This window comes from Thalassophryne amazonica, chromosome 7 (genome assembly GCF_902500255.1).
Source record: "Thalassophryne amazonica chromosome 7, fThaAma1.1, whole genome shotgun sequence".
In the NCBI taxonomy this organism is placed as follows: Eukaryota; Metazoa; Chordata; class Actinopteri; order Batrachoidiformes; family Batrachoididae; genus Thalassophryne; species Thalassophryne amazonica.
The window spans coordinates 104,676,190-104,695,213 of record NC_047109.1 but is presented as its reverse complement, the minus strand read 5'-3'; the positions used below and the strand labels follow the sequence as shown (position 1 = coordinate 104,695,213).

At 42.3% G+C, this 19,024-nt stretch overlaps 1 protein-coding gene across 1 annotated transcript in view; it reads left to right on the top strand.

The window, feature by feature from the left end:
- Positions 1-19,024, top strand: part of dnah5 (dynein, axonemal, heavy chain 5) — a 366,123-nt gene that overhangs the window by 259,018 nt on the left and 88,081 nt on the right. The window contains exons 67-70 of the mRNA XM_034175262.1: positions 4,078-4,215; positions 13,950-14,085; positions 15,251-15,432; positions 15,693-15,827. Coding sequence (XP_034031153.1) covers positions 4,078-4,215; positions 13,950-14,085; positions 15,251-15,432; positions 15,693-15,827 — 591 coding nt within the window. The remainder of the gene's footprint in view (positions 1-4,077; positions 4,216-13,949; positions 14,086-15,250; positions 15,433-15,692; positions 15,828-19,024) is intronic.

Here is a 19,024-nt window from a genome sequence, read left to right as displayed (position 1 = left end):
TAACAGGAAGAAACCTCCAGCTCAACCAGGCTCAGGGAGGGGCAGTCTTCTGCTGAGACTGGTTGGGGCTGAGGGAAAGAACCAGGAAAAAGACATGCCGAGAAGGGGGGCAGAGATCGATCACTAATGATTAAATGCAGAGTGATGCATACGGAGCAAAAAGAGAAAGAAACAGTGCATCATGGGAACCCCCCACAGTCCACGTCTAAAGCAACATAACCAAGGGATGGTCCAGGGTCACCCGATCCAGCCCTAACTATAAGCCTTAGCGAAAAGGAAAGTTTTAAGCCTAATCTTAAAAGTAGAGAGGGTATCTGTCTCCCTGATCTGAATTGGGAGCTGGTTCCACAGGAGAGGAGCCTGAAAGCTGAAGGCTCTGCCTCCCATTCTACTCTTACAAACCCTAGGAACCACAAGTAAGCCTGCAGTCTGAGAGTGAAGCGCTCTAATGGGGTAATATGGTACTACGAGGTCCCTAAGATAAGATGGGACCTGATTATTCAAAACCTTATAAGTAAGAAGAAGAATTTTAAATTCTATTCTAGAATTAACAGGAAGCCAATGAAGAGAGGCCAACACGGGTGAGATATGCTCTCCTGCTAGTCCCCGTCAGTACTCTAGCTGCAGCATTCTGAACCAACTGAAGGCTTTTTAGGGAACTTTTAGGACAACCTGATAATAATGAATTACAATAGACCAGCCTAGAGGAAATAAATGCATGAATTAGTTTTTCAGCATCACTCTGAGACAAGACCTTTCTGATTTTAGAGATATTGCGTAAATGCAAAAAGGCAGTCCTAAATTTTTGTTTAATATGCGCTTTGAATGACATATCCTGATCAAAAATGACTCCAAGATTTCTCACAGTATTACTAGAGATCAGGGAAATGCCATCCAGAGTAACGATCTGGTTAGACACCATGCTTCTAAGATTTGTGGGGCCAAGTACAATAACTTCAGTTTTATCTGAGTTTAAAAGAAGGAAATTAGAGGTCATCCATGTCTTTATGTCTGTAAGACAATCCTGCAGTTTAGCTAATTGGTGTGTATCCTCTGGCTTCATGGATAGATAAAGCTGGGTATCATCTGCGTAACAATGAAAATTTAAGCAATACCGTCTAATAATACTGCCCAAGGGAAGCATGTACAAAGTGAACAAAATTGGTCCTAGCACAGAACCTTGTGGAACTCCATAATTAACTTCAGTCTGTGAAGAAGATTCCCCATTTACATGAACAAACTGTAATCTATTAGACAAATATGATTCAAACCACCGCAGCGCAGTGCCCTTAATACCTATGACATCTCCATGGATGATTCCCTACGCGCACGTAAAAAAAAAAAGAAAAAGAAACTCCGCTCCCACTGCTGTGGGGCTGCTGCTCGCTCCAAAAAAATCATGATTGTGAAATAAAGGACAAAAGAGACATAAGTCCTGCTCACAGGCTGCTACCAGATACAGGACATGTTCACATCTTCAGTCAAACTCCAGACATCTCTATGTCACCACATATTCAGTCCCTGATTGGTCATCGCGGCGCGACGAGACGAGACGAAAAAGTTCAGATTTTTAAACTTGGGGAGGAAGGCAACACGATGTGACGTGACGCAATATCGCGCCACAAATGCGCAAAACGCTCAAAATCGCTTCACTTGCGTCGCGCTGCGCGGTTTGGCGCCAAAACGCATCCTTACATAGGGATTACATGGCAACCTGTGGCTGCAGTTGCTCGCGTCGCGCCCGGTGTGAGCGCGGAGAACGTAACTCCCGCGATAAACGAGGGACCACTGAGGAATTTGTACTCTATCCGGATTTGGTGTGACTAGTGTTAAACCTACAATACATGCCCAGTTTATTTTCGGTGTGGCGCACCGCTTCTTTTTTTTTTTCTGCACCGGAGCCACCCATCCTCTGCACTCCGGGACCTCCCACTTTACAAATTAAGCACTGGCTGTGGCGATGGGCTGAAGAGAGCGAGCGTGCGCACGGTGTGCACATTGACAGGCTGACCCCAGGTTGAAACGGACTGTAAGACCAAAACACGCAGTGAGCGATCTGACTGTCATGTCACCCACGTGAGCTCTGTTCCACATGACGCGGTGTCAGTCCTGCGGTGTGCCATCCATAAGACGTTTGTTGGGCAGGACACACATGCAGGGCCAACTGGGCACAGTGCCAGCAGATGTGGACATGATCAGAGTGCCCTGCTTCTCATTCATGTCATTTCATGACTGTACATCTGTGACCATGGGTCATCTACAGAGGAAAAGATGATCATACTTGATAAGAGGGATTCAATGAAATGCTGTTTTTTTATGGTGTGTGTTTTTATTTTTATTTTTTAAATACATCCATCTCTTTGTTGATTTCAGGCATTTTCCCGCACTGTTTATAGGCCAGTGATGGTAGCTCAGTGCTAAAGTTTCAGGCTGGCAATCAGTAAAGAGCAGTTACGAATCCTGTGGGTGGCATGTATTTTTTTTTTTTTTCACAGCAGCGGTGCAATGTGGTTCCACACGTACCAGCTGGTTTTTATTTGTTATTTATTCCACATCAGCGGCACGATGTGGTGCACCTGCTCACACTGTGTTCCTGCTTGAAAGACACCGTTGCATGCACAAATTGTTGCACCAGGACTGTACACACCTGCCTGTCGACGCAATATTTCGTGGTTCGCGCATACGAGCTGTTTGGCTGTGAGTCACCCTGAGTTGTACTTATTCGCACTATGTGTGAAGGGGCCCTTAGATTCACCTAATGATGATAGAAAAACAGCTCATCCTCTATGATTTCATTGGGTTGGGGGATCAACTCTGGGTGACACTTGTCAGCAAGGTTGGGTAGGATTACTTTGAAAGAATACATGTGGATTACATGTATGTATGTACATACATTTGGATTACTTGTAATCTAATTACTTTTGGATTACATTTCAAAGTAATCCTACCCAACCTTGCTTGTCAGACATTTGGGTTGATACAAAAACAACTCCCACACACAGATTTACAGTAAATTCACACCACTTTACTTCAGTAAAGGCGTGGATGATAGTAACGGTATCATGTGCAGACACACTTTCTAAACTCTGGGCAGACAGGAATGCATTTAACAATCTGGAAAATGTCAGATGAATCGTTGATTGAATAATGTGGTTGATGTAGGTGTTTGCATGCAGGTGTGATGGTTAAGAGACTGGAGTGACAGGACAAAAAAGAGGTGTGGGTTTCACCATGATTGTCAAAAGCAAAAACATCAGAGAGAAAAAGAGATGACTGTGAAGTGTTCTAAAATAAAACCATGGCAACAAAACAGTGACTAACAGTGATACTAATGTGGATTCACAGGCCATCAAAATTTCAAAGAGAGCAGTCCACTGACCTTTCTCTACAGTTTTTTTTTCACTTACGCAAATCAAGAAAATGTGCGCTTCCGCCATTTCAACCTTTCTACATGCTTATGTTAGGCTCTCTACTTATATTAACACTATAAAAATGTTATGTCTTCCTAATTAAGTACTTGCTGTCAACACCTTTTTACTTTTTCCTTTCCATCTGCTTCTGTCTGGTCTTCTGGCCATTTCACATCATCACTTCTTTCTTCTCTTTTATCTGACTGCTTGCTTTCTGTCTTACTTAAACCGTGTTGTCACTTTCAAGTATATGCATCCTGGAAGGTTAGGCTTGAAATCTTGTCCATACCTTCGTAAGCCTGAGAGGTTGTGGCAGGCTGTGTATTCATTTGGTTCGCTTTTGTTTTAACCATACCAGGATTTCCAAGATATTTGAAAGGTTTTCCATCACAGACCTTGGCATACTTCAGTAATCTCTAAGTCCATAACATTGTCAGAAGTGCGGTGTCATAACAAGGAGCATTTTCTGGTTATGCAAAATGAAGAGTACAGGTGTGCTCTTCACATATTGGTTTCTTACAGTTATAGACTGTGACCTTCCACGGTGCGTATCCTTCATCATGAAAATGAGGCTTTCGCCTCCACCACAGAAATTTATACATAGTGAAGATATAGAGCTTCCTTTCTCACCTTTACTGTTTATGTCTTTCTCCTTTGTCTTTCTCAGGCTAACTTGGCAGTGCAGGAGAATCGTCTGACCATAGCCAATCTGGACCTGCAGAAAGCTCAGGCTGAACTGGATGCCAAGCAGGCAGAGTTGAATGTGGTTAAGGCAGGCTATGAAAAGGCCATGATGGAGAAACAGGTCAGTAGCTTATTCGCAAAGCAGAAATACTTTTTTGGGTGCCTTGTACCACAGACAAAAAGGACTATCCACACTGTTATCAGCAACAAATCCAAAAGCCAGGTCAGTCATGGTATGAGCTTGGGTCACTGCCCTTGACAAAGGTACTCCAGACCTCTGAGATGGCAGCATTAATGGAGAAAAGTGCATTAGGATTTTCTTGCAACGTGTGCTGCCTTCAAGATGTCATCTGTTACATGGACGTCCATGCATTTTTCAACAAGACAATGCAGAACCACATTGTGCACACATTATATGGATGCCAAAGAAGAGGTCACGGGTACTTGACTAACGCCTGCAGTTTTGACCTGTCCCCAATAAAGAATGTGTGGAAAATTTTGAAATGAAAAATACAGTGACAATGTCCCTGTACTGTTTCAGACACTAAGATGAGTTTTGTTGAAGGATAGGAGAAAATAACAGCTGAAGCCCTTCATCACTTAGTATCCTCAGTGTTGAAATGCCTTTCAGTGTTGTGAGAGGGAATAGCAACATCACAAACTGCTTCAGCCTCCCAACCTTTTTGCAATGTGATGTAGTCCTTAAATGCAGGAATACAGTTCATCCAGAAAGTATTCACAGTGCTTCAGTTTTTTCCACGTTTTATTATGTTACACCCTTATTCAAAATTGAGTAAATTCATTTTTTCCCTCAAAATCCTTTTCACAACACCTCATAATGACATGAAAAAAACATTTTTTGCTCTCCCTGTGTCAATAAAACAGTCAGACTCTGTGAAGACTTTCAAGTCCAGACTTACGACGCACTTATTTTCCCTTTCGTGTGGCCAGCATACTGGTATAGCTTTGTTTTACGCTTTTTACTCTTTTAATTCATTTTATTAGGAAACTGAGCGGGCCGCAGCCTCAACTTTACCTAAATACTGTGTCTTTTAGTGAAGCTTAGGGGTAGTGGCCAGCAATCACCTTATTATTTCTTGTTCTTTTCTTGTTTAATGCTGACAAATTATACTGTATTTCTTGTCTTTCTGATGCCTGATTCTGTTTTTCTCTCAGTTTAAGGTGCAGCTCCATCCAGAGATGGGAGTTGTATTTGTGTTGGAAACCCTCCTGTATATTCATTTTGTGAATTGCTTCTGTGAATTGTTCTGTAATTTATGTCTGTAGCATGGCCCAAGCAGAGGGTCATCCCTTTGAGTCTGGTCTGCTTGAGGTTTCTTCCTCAGAGGGAGTTTTTTCTTACCACTGTTGCTATGGGGGTTAGTAAGGTTAGACCTTACTTGTGTGAAGCGCCTTGAGGCAGCTCTGTTGTGATTTGGCGCTATATAAATGAAAATCAATTGAAATTGAATTAAAAAAGTTTGAAAATTTATTAAGAATAAAAACTAAGAAATCACATATACAAAAGTATTCACACCCTTTGCTCAGTACTTTGTTGAAGCATCTTTGACAGCAATTACAGCCTTAAGTCTTCTTGAATATGATGCCACAAGCTTGGCGCACCTGTCTTTGGGCAGTTTTGCCCATTCCTCTTTGTAATTTATTTTCGCCAGTGCACAGCCATTTTCAGATCTTTCCAGCAGCAGGAACTGGGAGTCTAGTCAGGATGGAGGGAAAGATGAATGCAGCAATGTACAGAGACATCCTGGCTGAAAACCTGCTCCAGAGCACTCTTGGCCACAAACTGGGGCAACAGTTCATCTTTCAGCAGGACAATGACCCTAAACACACAGCCAAGATATCAAACGAGTGGCTTCAGGACAACTTTGTGAATGTCCTTGAGTGGCCCAGCCAGAGCCCAGACCTGAATGTGATTGAACATCTCTGGAGAGATCTGAAAATGGCTGTGCATCGATGTTCCCCATCCAACCTGACGGAACTTGAGAGGTTCTGCAAAGAGGAATGGGCAAAACTGCCCAAAGATAGGTGCACCAAGCTTGTGGCATCATATACAAGAAGACTTGAGGCTGCTATTGCTGCCAAAGGTACATCAACAAAGTATTGAGCAAAGGGTGTGAATATTTATGCATATGAGATTTCTTAGTTGTTTTATTTTTCATAAATTTGCAAAAATCTAAAAACTCAACAACTATTTTTCACATTGTCATTATGGGGTATTGCATGTAGAATGTTGAGAAAAAATTATTTCATCCCATTTGGAATAAGGCTGTAACGTAAAATGTAGATGAGAAATTTCAGTTAAATATATCATATAGCAGACGAATACATTGATATTTGAGAAGTAAAATGACGTTTCTTGTATTTACAGAAAGTGTGCAATAATTATTTTAACAAAATTAGGCAGGTGCATAAATTTGGGCACCCTTGTCATTTTATTGATTTGAATACATTTAGCATGAATTATTGGAACACAAAATTGGTTTAGTAAGCTCATTGACCCTTGAGCTCCTTACACAGGTGAATCCAATCATGAGAAAGGATATTTAAGGTGGCCATTTGCGAATGTTTCCCCTCTTTGCATCTCTTCTAATGAGTGGCAACACGGGAGCCTCTAAACAACTTTCAAATTACCTGAAAACAAAGATTGTTCAACATCATGGTTTAGGGCAGGGGTAGGCAACCTGTTCCAGAAAGAGCCATGAGGGTGCACGTTTTCTTTGCAGCCACTGACTCCACCAGGTGATTTTACTGATTAATATCACTTTGAGCAGATGGAATCAGTTAATCAGTGAAATCACCTGGTGGAGTCAGTGGCTGCAAAGAAAACCTGCACCCTCATGGCTCTTTCTGGAACAGGTTGCCTACCCCTGGTTTAGGGGAAGGATACAAAAAGCTATCTCAGAGATTTCAGCTGTCAATTACCACTGTGAGGAACATAGTGAGGAAATGAAAGACCGCAGGCACAGTACTAGTTAAGGCCAGAAGTGGCAGGCCAAGAAAAATCTCAGATAAGCTGAAGCTAAAAATGGTGAGAACAGTCATAGTCAACCCACAGACCTGCTCCAAAGACCTACAACGTTATCTTGCTGCAGACTGAAGTTATTGTACTTGGCCCCACAAATCTTAGAAACATGGTGTCTAACCAGATCCTTACTCTGGGTGGCATTACCCTGACCTCTAGTAATACTGTGAGAAATCTTGGAGTCATTTTTGATCAGGATATGTCATTCAAAGCGCATATTAAACAAATATGTAGGACTGCTTTTTTGCATTTACGCAATATCTCTAAAATCAGAAAGGTCTTGTCTCAGAGTGATGCTGAAAAACTAATTCATGCATTTATTTCCTCTAGGCTGGACTATTGTAATTCATTATTATCAGGATGTCCTAAAAGTTCCCTAAAAAGCCTTCAGTTAATTCAAAATGCTGCAGCTAGAGTACTGACGGGGACTAGAAGGAGAGAGCATATCTCACCCATATTGGCCTCTCTTCATTGGCTTCCTGTTAATTCTAGAATAGAATTTAAAATTCTTCTTCTTACTTATAAGGTTTTGAATAATCAGGTCCCATCTTATCTTAGGGACCTCGTAGTACCATATCACCCCAATAGAGCGCTTCGCTCTCAGACTGCAGGCTTACTTGTAGTTCCTAGGGTTTGTAAGAGTAGAATGGGAGGCTGAGCCTTCAGCTTTCAGGCTCCTCTCCTGTGGAACCAGCTCCCAATTCAGATCAGGGAGACAGACACCCTCTCTACTTTTAAGATTAGGCTTAAAACTTTCCTTTTTGCTAAAGCTTATAGTTAGGGCTGGATCAGGTGACCCTGAACCATCCCTTAGTTATGCTGCTATAGACGTAGACTGCTGGGGGGTTCCCATGATGCACTGTTTCTTTCTCTTTTTGCTCTGTATGCACCACTCTGTATTTAATCATTAGTGATCGATCTCTGCTCCCCTCCACAGCATGTCTTTTTCCTGGTTCTCTCCCTCAGCCCCAACCAGTCCCAGCAGAAGACTGCCCCTCCCTGAGCCTGGTTCTGCTGGAGGTTTCTTCCTGTTAAAAGGGAGTTTTTCCTTCCCACTGTAGCCAAGTGCTTGCTCACAGGGGGTCGTTTTGACCGTTGGGGTTTTACATAATTATTGTATGGCCTTGCCTTACAATATAAAGCGCCTTGGGGCAACTGTTTGTTGTGATTTGGCGCTATATAAAAAAAATTGATTGATTGATTGATTGATAGTGTCTCTGTGCATTGTTCAACTATACAGCACACTTTGCACAAAGAGATGCTGTAATGCAGAGGAAACCTTTTCTGCATTCGCTTGAGGTATGTTAAAACACATTTGGACAAGCCAGCTTCATTTTGGAATAAGGTGCTGTGGACTGATGAAACAAAAATTGAGTTATTTGGACATAACAAGGGGTGGGATGCATGGCAGAAAAAGAACACAGCATTCCAAGATAAACACTATCTAGAGTAAAATTTGGAGGTGGTTCCATCATACTGTGTGGCTGTGTGGCCAGTGCAGGTACTGGGAATCTTGTTAATTGCAGTCAATATTAGCAGATTCTTAAGAACAATCTTTATGAATCAGTGACAAAGTTGAAGGTGCAATGGGGCTGGATCTTTCAACAAGACAATGACCCTAAATACTGCTCAAAATCTACTAAGGCATTCATGTAGAGGAACAAGTACAATGTTCTGGAATGGCCATCTCAGTCCCCAGACCTGAATATTATTGAAAATCTGTGGTGTCATTTTAAGCGGGCTGTCCATGCTCGGAAACCAACAAACCTGAGATGTTTTGTAAAGAAGAATGGTATGAAATGCCTTCAACCAGAATCTAGACTCTCATTGAAAGCGATAGGAAGTGTTTAGAGGCTGTTATTTCTATAAAAGGGGGATCTATTAAATATTGATGCATTTTTTTCTGTTGGGGTGCCCAAATTTATGCACCTGCCTAATTTAGTTTAAATAATTATTGCACACTTTCTGTAAATCCTATAAACGTCATTTCAGTTCTCAAATATCACTGTGTTTATCTGCTGTATATTTAACTGAATTGCTGTGTGTGTGTGTGTGTGTGTGTGTGTGTGTGTGTGTGTGTGTGTGTGTGTGTGTGTGTGTGTGTGTGTGTGTGTGTGTGTGTGTGTGTGTATTACGAGGTCTGTGAGAAAAGTATCGTACCTTTTTATTTTTTTCAAAAACTATATGGATTTTAATCACGTGCAATTACATCAGCCAACCTTGAACCCTCGTGCACATGCGTGAGTTTTTTCACGCCTGTCAGTTGCGCCATTCGCTTTAAGTGAGCACTGGTCCACCCCTCCCGTCGGAATTCCTTTGTCTGAGAACTTGCTGAGAGACTGCCACTTTGCTTGATCAAAATTTTTTCAGAAACTGTGAGACACATCCAAGTGGACACCATTCGAGAAATTCATATGGTTTTCGGTGAAAATTTTAACGGCTGATGAGAGATTAAGGAGTGTTACTACCGCTTTAAGGACAGCCCACGGCGCCGGACGGTGCGCCGCGCCCCGAGCAGCCGTCGTCAGCGTGTTTCAAGCTGAAAACTTCCAAATTTAAGCCTCTGTTGACCCAGGACGTCGTGAGAGAGCTGAGAAGTTTCAGAAGAGGTCGGGATCAGCAGTTTATCCAGACATTCCACTGTTGAAGGAGATTTTGTAATGAAAGACGTGCAGACGGATTCGCGCATCGGCACCCAGCCGCTCATGACACAGCGCCACAGGAAAACACCTCCGTTGGAAGCCTTACAGGACAAGTTGGAACATGCCCAGCTGTTAAACAATTTCTCGGATACTCACTCGACTGAAAGCCATTGAAAGCCACCTGAATCTTTCGAATGGTTTCCAATACGGAGGTGTTTCTCTGTGCCGCCGCGCGATGAGCGGCTGCGTGCTGACGTGCAAATCCGTCCGCACGTCTTTCATTACAAAATCTCCTTTAACAGTGGATAAACTGCTGATCCAGACCTCTTCTGAAACTTCTCAGCTCTCTCACGACGTCCTGCATCAACAGAGCCTTAAATTTGGATGTTTTCAGCTTGAAACAGGCTGACGATGGTGACTCGGGGCGTGGCTCGATGTCCGGCGCCGTGGGCTGTCCTTAAAGCGATAGTAACACTCCTTAATCTCTCATCAGCCGTTAAAATTTTCACCGAAAACCATATGAATTTCTCAAATGGTGTCCACTTGGATGTGTCTCACAGTTTCTGAAAAAATTTTGATCAAGCAAAGCGGCAGTCTCAGCAAGTTCTCAGACAAAGGAATTCCGACGGGAGGGGTGGACCAGTGCTCACTCAAAGCCTGCCCACAGGTGAATGGCGCAACTGACAGGCGTGAAAAAACTCACGCATGCGCACGAGGGTTCAAGGTTGGCTGATGTAATTGCACGTGATTCAAATCCATATAGTTTTTGAAAAAAATGAAAAGGTACAATACTTTTCTTACAGACCTCGTGTATATATATATATATATATATATATATATATATATATATATATATATATATATATATATATATATAAGCTTTTGAACCTTTCAGCATGACAATATTGTGTAAAATACATCATATGTGTTTAGGCTGTTATACATTCTTTGTTGCCAGACATAAATATAAGGACAGTCTGATATTTTTTTTGGTGCTAAATGAAATACCACTTTTAAACATGTGACAAACGTGTGTATCTAGGTTTTGTATATCTTTTCCTATCAGTGCTCCCTGTTCTGTGACAAACAGCACCATATAAATGGAACAACATTTGCAACAACAGTCCTTAATTAGGAGAGCTACACATTCTAAAATGACTCTTTATAATTGATGTGACTCAAGTGAGGTTGAGAGGATGATTGTTAACATTCATATGCTCCCTAATTTAAATGAGAGCAGAAAATAGAGACTCTTTATTAATGACACAAACACTTTTTTAATTTGGAAATAACATCCTCATTATTACCCGTGAACATCTGAAAAAGGGATAATTTTGTTAATGGCTTGAAGGTGCAGGTGAGTGTTTGTTGTTTTTACTTATTAACCTGACAAAGCAGCAAAGGAGAGTTTTGTTTTTACTGGTGTGTGTGTGTGTGTGTGTGTGTGTGTGTGTGTGTGTGTGTGTGTGTGTGTGTGTGTGTGTGTGTGTGTGTGTGTGTGTGTGTGTGTGTTGGCTGCACAGTTTTCCTTCAAATTTGGTTGGAATAATACTTGGATAGATAACAAGAGGTGATTACATTTTGTAGTAGTAATCATTGACCTCAAAGTTTGAGTCAATGAAAAACATGGTCCACAAAAACACCCTCTTTTTGTCTATCTCAAGAATCAAGAAGTTTAGATGGATCAAACATGGTGGGAATATTACTTGGACAGATATCTAGAAGGGATTAGATTTTGGAACAATTTGGTGAAAGGTGAATATCAAGGAAAACATGGTCTGAAAAAAATCTCTTTTTTGAATGTCTCCAAAGTAAAGAAATGGATGATTTAAAACATACGAGGTCTATTAGAAAATTAACCGGCAGTTTTATAAAAAAAAAATAACTATATGGATTTGAATCATGTGCAATTACACCAGACATGCTTGAACCCTCGTGCACATGCGTGAGTTTTTTCACGCGTCGGTGACGTCATTCGCCTGTGGGCAGGCTTTGAGTGAGCACTGGTCCATCCCTCTCGGCTGAAATCTTTTGTCTGAGATGCTGCTGGAGACGGCGCGCGTTGCTTTATCAAAATGTTTTCAGGACCTGTGAGGGATATCCGAGTGGACACTATTCGAGAAATTCAGCTGGTTTTCTGTGAAAAGTTTAACGGCTGATGAGAGATTGTGGAGTTTCTTTCGCTTTAAGGACAGCTCACAAAGCGGATCGGCGCGGCGCGGTCGGAGATGGCGTACGTCTGGCTGTTTCGAGCTGAAAACATCCTAATTTAAGGCTCTGTTCACCCAGGTAGTCGTCAGAGAACAGAGAAGTTTCAGAAGAAGTCGGCATGAGGAGTTTATGCGGACATTCCACTGTTAAAGGAGATTTTGTAATGAAAGAACGTGCGGGCAAATTCGCCGAGTCGGTTCCGTGACGCCGCCGCAAATCCGTCTGCGCCGCGACAGGAAAAACACCTCCATGTTGAAAACCATTTGTAAAATTCAGGCGGCTTTTGATGGCTTTCGACAGGTGAGTATCTGAGAAATTGTTTAACAGCTGGGCATGTTCCAACTTGTCCGTTAAGGTTTCCAATGGAGGTTTTTTTCCTGTCGCGACCCCCGCGGTCGGGTCCGGCCCGACATGCGAATCTGCCCGCACGTTCTTTCATTACAAAATCTCCTTTAACAGTGGAATGTCCGCATAAACTCCTCATGCCGACCTCTTCTGAAACTTCTCTGTTCTCTGACGATGACCTGGGTGAACAGAGCCTGAAATGTGGAAGTTTTCAGCTTGAAACAACGAGACGACGACGTCTCGGAGCGCAGATCGCCATCAGGCGCCGTGGGCCGTCCTTAAAGCGACACTAACAGACCAAAATCTCTCATCAGCCGTTAAAATTTTCACCGAAAACCAGCTAAATTTATCGAATGGTATCCACTCAGTTGTGCCTTACAGTTTTTGAAAAAAATTTTATCAAACAAAGCAGCAGTCTCTGAGCCATTCCTAAACAATGAAAAAAACGACGAGAGGGTGGGCCACTCCTCACTCAAAGACTGCCCACAGGCGAATGACGTAACCGACAGGCGTGAAAAAACTCTCGCATGCCCACGAGGGTTCAAGCATGTCTGATGTAATCACACGTGATTCAAATCCATATGGTTTTTGAAAAAAATAATAAGGTCGGATACTTTTCTAACAGACCTCGTATATTGATCAACATATTTTTATTGATTGGTATGAATGAATACATAATGAAATGACATGTTATATTTTGAAACCATACATAGTCCAAAACATGCAGCCAGTCTGCTCTGTGTCAGCCTGATCCTGTCTGATTTCAGAAGCTAAGCAGCAGAGGTGGGACGAAGTCACTGTCAAATCATTCTCAAGTCATGAATCGGCAAGTCTCAAGTCCCAAGTCTCAAGTCAAGTCTCAAGTCAGCTTGCAAACAATTGGTGGTCATTATAACTTGAGACTTGGCTTGGGACTTGACTTGAGACTTGTCGATTCATGACTTGAGAGTGACTTGCTGGTGACTTCCACCTCTGCTAAGCAGCCTGGTTAGTACTTGGATGGAAAACCTCTTTGGAACACCAGGGGCTGTGTGTGTTTCTCCATGTAAAAATGGAGTTGGGTCAGGAAGCGCATCCAGTGCAAAACCTGTGCCAAATACCAGTGCAGATCTGGCTGTATCCGCTGTGGTGACCCCAGGCAAACAGGAGCAGCTGAAAGTACAACAACATAGTCAAAAACACAATTACTGACATATGTATAATTTACTTCTACATTTATACTGTGGTATATAAAGAACACAGGATATGTATTAGCCCTCTGATGCCTTTCATTTTTATTTTTAGGGTAACAACATTGGAATGATTGGCAAATTGTACAGACATACATATGCAAATGCAAGCATATCTTTCCATCCAGCTACAGCTATGCAACACTTCTCCATTCTCACAGGACTAACACACAGACGTTATTTTTGCATGGGTTCAGTTTGCTTCAGTTGTCATTCCCACATCACAAGTAGACATTCACAACCTCTATGAACACTATGCACATACACAGCTGAAATACATGAAGACAGAGCAGACGGATATCAGTGGGACGGATGATGCTGGGTGGACAGATGGTGGGCTTGTTTGTCTTGCTTCACCTACTGACCAGTTTGTGTTTCCTTTCAGGCGCTGTTGGAAGACGCTGAGCGCTGCAGACACAAGATGCAAACAGCGTCCAGTCTGATCAGTGGTTTAGCTGGCGAGAAGGAGAGATGGACAGAGCAAAGCAAAGAATTTGCTGTGCAAACCAAACGTCTCGTGGGTGGGTATCGGTGCAGGATAAAAATCAACCAATCTGTGTTTTACTCAGTTGGGAAAAACGCAAACTACACCAGTTAAAAACGTCTTCCTTCATTTATACATTTGTATGAATTGGTTCAAACATTCCAGGTTTTTCAGTAATCCTTCAAACAACCAACTTGCAAAACACCAAAGCAAACACAATCTTAAGCTTTTTATTACACAAAAATAATTAGCTGTCAGGCTCCTCAGGCTTACAGGCACAAAGTGATTGGACACAATTGCAGGACTCTCGGACACAAGGACTTTATCTTTAAGGTATGCAGAGGTACGGGACACAACATAGGCCAAAGTTACAGACAGTCATCAGGCAGCAGCGAGGTCCAAAAAACAAACAGAGGTCAAAACAGAGCAGCAAGGTTCAAGGGCAGACACAAAGGTGTAACCGAGAATATAGAGCAAGGTCAAAACACAGCTTGGCAAACAGGGCTATAACAAAGGCTAGAATGAAGACATGAAAATCAACAAACTGGCAGTGAAGGACAAAACACAGAGCTTTTAACATTGATGGTAATCATAGAAAATGAGACACAGGTGAGCAGAACATTCAGAAAGGAAGTGTGGAAAAAAGACACAAAGATGAGTGAAGGCAGGTGCAAAAAAGTACAGTGAGACAAAAACAAAGCAGACAGAAGCAAGTGAATCAGTGACAGAAACAGCAATGGTGAATAACATAAAATGCCAAAAGAAAGATAAGACCAAAAGCCTAACGAATGTTAACATGAACAGAATAAATAAGCAAACTAGGACACAAAATGACAGACCTAAAAGGAGGACAACAAGAAAATAAAAGACTAAGACTGAACTAGAGCGGAACTCGCAATGGCTGAAGTATGATTAACTGAAAAGACATAATCATAATCAAACTAAGACAAGACTTAAGTGACAAAAGTACAATCATATGAAAATAAAATAGTAGAACAGTCAGAGAGAATATGGACATAAACAGGGGACAAACCCAGATAGAAACCCCAGACTGGTTGATTAGCTGCACTGTTTCCAAAAACGTTTTTTTTTTCAGATTATGATGGCATTTCTCCTCTAGATATTTTTGTATCTCTTTAGTGGCGTTTATAGGACTAGTGTATATGTATACATATTTATAGAGTTTTGTTTTCTTGTCCTAGGTGACGTCCTTCTGGCTACTGCGTTTCTTTCTTACTGCGGCCCTTTTAATCAGGAGTTCCGTGAACTCCTAATGAATGACTGGCGGCAGGAGTTGATGCAGCGTCATATCCCTTTTGGCAGCGAACTCAATCTAACCGAGATGCTAATTGATGCGGCCACTGTCAGTGAGTGGAACCTACAGGTCAGTAATCTGCTCTAACAGCATCACCAAAGGAGACATGAGTACATTTTGTGTGGAGTCACAGAAAGTGTTTAATAGTATGATGATGTATGTTATTAAGCCAGTTCATTGCAGGATATGCATTTTCAGAATTATTGCGACCATAGAGATGATTTTGCTGAAAAAAAAACCCCAGAATAATTTAAGTCAAACCCCACCGTTTAAGATCAAACTAATTTCAGAATATCACACAAGTAGCCATTTGTTTTTTGCTCTTACAGGGCCTCCCCAATGATGATCTGTCTATTCAGAATGGCATCATTGTTGCCAAAGCTGCTCGATTCCCGCTGCTAATTGACCCCCAGACGCAGGGAAAACTCTGGATCAAGAACAAAGAGGCCAAGAATGACCTACTGGTTTGTCATTTTTGGGACTTGATTTTTAAATATGTGGCCTGGTTTTGTTGCTTTCTTATACTTTTCTGAACACTGAAGACGTAGCCTTTGTGAGACGACTCAACACCAACAGTCTTCAGTGTGTCAGTTCAATTTATTTATTTATACATCAACAAATTACAGCATAAGTCACCCCAAGGCACTACACAGGAGTAAGGGTTAAAACTTAGACACCCGCTCAGCAAAGTCAATGGCAACATTGGTAAGGGCCCCTTCACACATAGTACGAATAAGTACAACTCAGGGCGACTCACGACGGAACAGCTTGTATGAGAGAACCACACAAACATTGAGCTAACGGGCAGGCGTGCATGATGCTGCTGCGATGGTTTGTGCACGCAACAGTGTCTTTCGAGCAGGAACACAGTGCGTACACGTGTGAGACACATGCACCACATGTGTGTGGCTTTTTGCTCCACAGTCGTGGGGCACTTAGACAAATTTCACATCCAGCTCGACAGTGATTGTCTGCTGACTGTTTTCTTGATGATAGTGTGAATGGCCACACATTTTCTAAGTGCCAAACAAGCGGAGTGACACAAGCATGACTTTGATTCACACACTTGCACACCCGTTGTTGTGATGACCCCACCCACTGTGATCACAGCTGGACGCCATTCTTTGTTCTACCGCCTGTCACGTGCTCTGCGCTGGATGCTGTGTATATAAAATAATTATTTTGTGGTGGATTAATAATTTTTTCTGCAAATTGACCGGTGAAAACGGCTCTAATCGCTTCCTAAATCACAGAGGAGGCTTCAGCTGGTGCCGTTTGCGTGCACACGCCTAACGAGCTGGATAAAGCATTTTCAGCCATCTAACAAGGTCATTATTTGTCATGTTTACATTGTCATGGCTTGGTAAAACAGTTGTGTGTTCTTTCCTTCTTGTGTGCAGCTGTTAAAGTATGTTTATAACAGATTAACTTCTTGTTATAATCCTTCAGACGAGCTGCGCTCTGATGTGATCCGCTGACGTCACCACTCACTCTGTTCACTTCTTCTTTACTCCACTTGACGAGCTGCACGTCGTGTTGGCGATTAGATCATGCCACGTAGTGCGACATTTGTGCATGAAAGATTTTTTGAACATTTCAAAATTCTCTGTGCGCAATATCACGCACCGGCACCCCTCTCATGTTTAGTCTGTACAAGTTAAAAACTAGTTTACTCTCTGGCACGACACAGCACGTCATTACTCTCCAGTACGTCGTGTTAGTGTGTGAATCAAAGTCATGCTCGTGTCACTGCACTTTTAGATGTTCGTGTTTGTCACCTGGAATATGGCCGACACCTGCCACGAGAGAGTTTGATGGGCTCTCAATCTGTCTTTAGTCACTGGTGTGTGCAAATAGTTGTAGCAACAGGTGTAAGAGGCGTTAGAGGCAGCTATGATTTTACACATTTTGCACACACTTCCTGCTTCATGTGCAAGTTGACCACATTCGTACTATGTGTGAAGGGGCCCTAAGGGAAGCCTCCCTCAGCTATTAGTTTATAAGAGGAAACCTCAAGCATTAACAGACAGGCTGACTTAGTGGTTAGCACCTTTGTTTCGGAATGAGAATGTCCCAGCTTTGCTTCTGACCTGATCCTTTGTGTCTGGAGTTTTTTTGTTCTCCATCATCGGGTTTCCTCCAGGTACTTTGGATTTCTCTCACTGCCGAAGGCATGCAGGTTATGTGAATCAATGAGTTTAAATTGATCGTAGATGTGAATGTGTTTGTCTGTATCTCCCACCCCATTACAGTTTCTTTTATTTATTTTTTTTATGGTATGGGCTCATATACATCTATACACTGTATACTTCAGCTGCGGCTGAGGGTTTGGGTGGGTGGGTGGGGGGTCTCCTGAATCTCTGTAGCCCAGGGGCCTTGGGTGGTGTTAATGTACCCCTGGTCCCATAGGCATACTCTGGCTCTCACACAGTTTTCACTCATCTCAGTTCTGAATGGATCTTGGATGGAATGAGTGTGTCACATTATTGTTCATATTTTTATCAATCTAATTTTATCATGTTTCTTCTGATAATGCAGAATTTCAAAACATTTTACAATTTTAAGAGCATGGGCATTAAGTTAAGCACATACCAAGATCCAACATTCCATCCATTTTAACCCCACCTCATATTCAGACACTTCAAGAATATTGCCATCCATGAATTACCTAAAAGTGTAGTGACAGTGCCCTTCCCTTCCACTGCTGACAAAATTTTAAATATTTTTCCTCTCCATCCACCCTTTCGTATGATTTATTGCCAAACTTTTATTGCTTCTTTCATGGTTCATATACCGTCCCTCAAATAAGATTTGAAAATCTGTCAAGGTCTGTGTGGTATTTAAGCCGATAAACCATCATACATAGATGAAAAGACAATGTCCTCGGCAGAGGTCCTTGGTCTGGATCTTACCCTCATGATTCCTAAACCAATAGCACTGAAATTTCAGTTGTCAATAATTACATTAAGATGTCAACACTATGTTGAGATGACAGACTACTGTGTCCTTACTTTGTGGTGGTTTGGAAGCATGATCATAAGAATTTTCGCTTTGCTCCTCTGTCGTATGTTGTAATATGTGATTTACAATTTTTGTATTTTTTTTAATATAAATTCAGACTTGATTCCATTCAGCAAACATAATAACACCAGCGAATAAGTTCACTGGCCCTGATAGGGGCCATCTCTGAGCCCAGTGAGTGCATTCAGCAATCCTGTTATGAACATCTTGAAGATGCATTTCTTCCAAGCGGTTCTATTGATGACCTCAAGCTGGCCAACGACCTGAACGTCTTCTATTCACGGTTTGACGACAAGGACTCACACCTCCCCACCCCCCACACAACTGGATATTCAAACACTCTGGACCTCCCCCCTCTCACTGCTGCCCTCCCCACTCCCCCTGTTGCCCTCTCGGTCCAAGAGGAGGACGTGAGGAGACATTTCAAAAGGCTGAATCCATGTAAGGCCCCGGGCCCAGACTGTGTCTCTCCTGCCACCCTGAGACACTGCGCTGATGAGCTGGCCCCAGTCTTCACGGGGATCTTCAACACCTCCCTGGAGTCATGCCATGTTCCAGTCTGTTTCAAGTCCTCAATCATAGTTCCAGTCCCCAAGAAACCACGCGTCACTGGACTTAATGACTACAGGCCTGTGGCTCT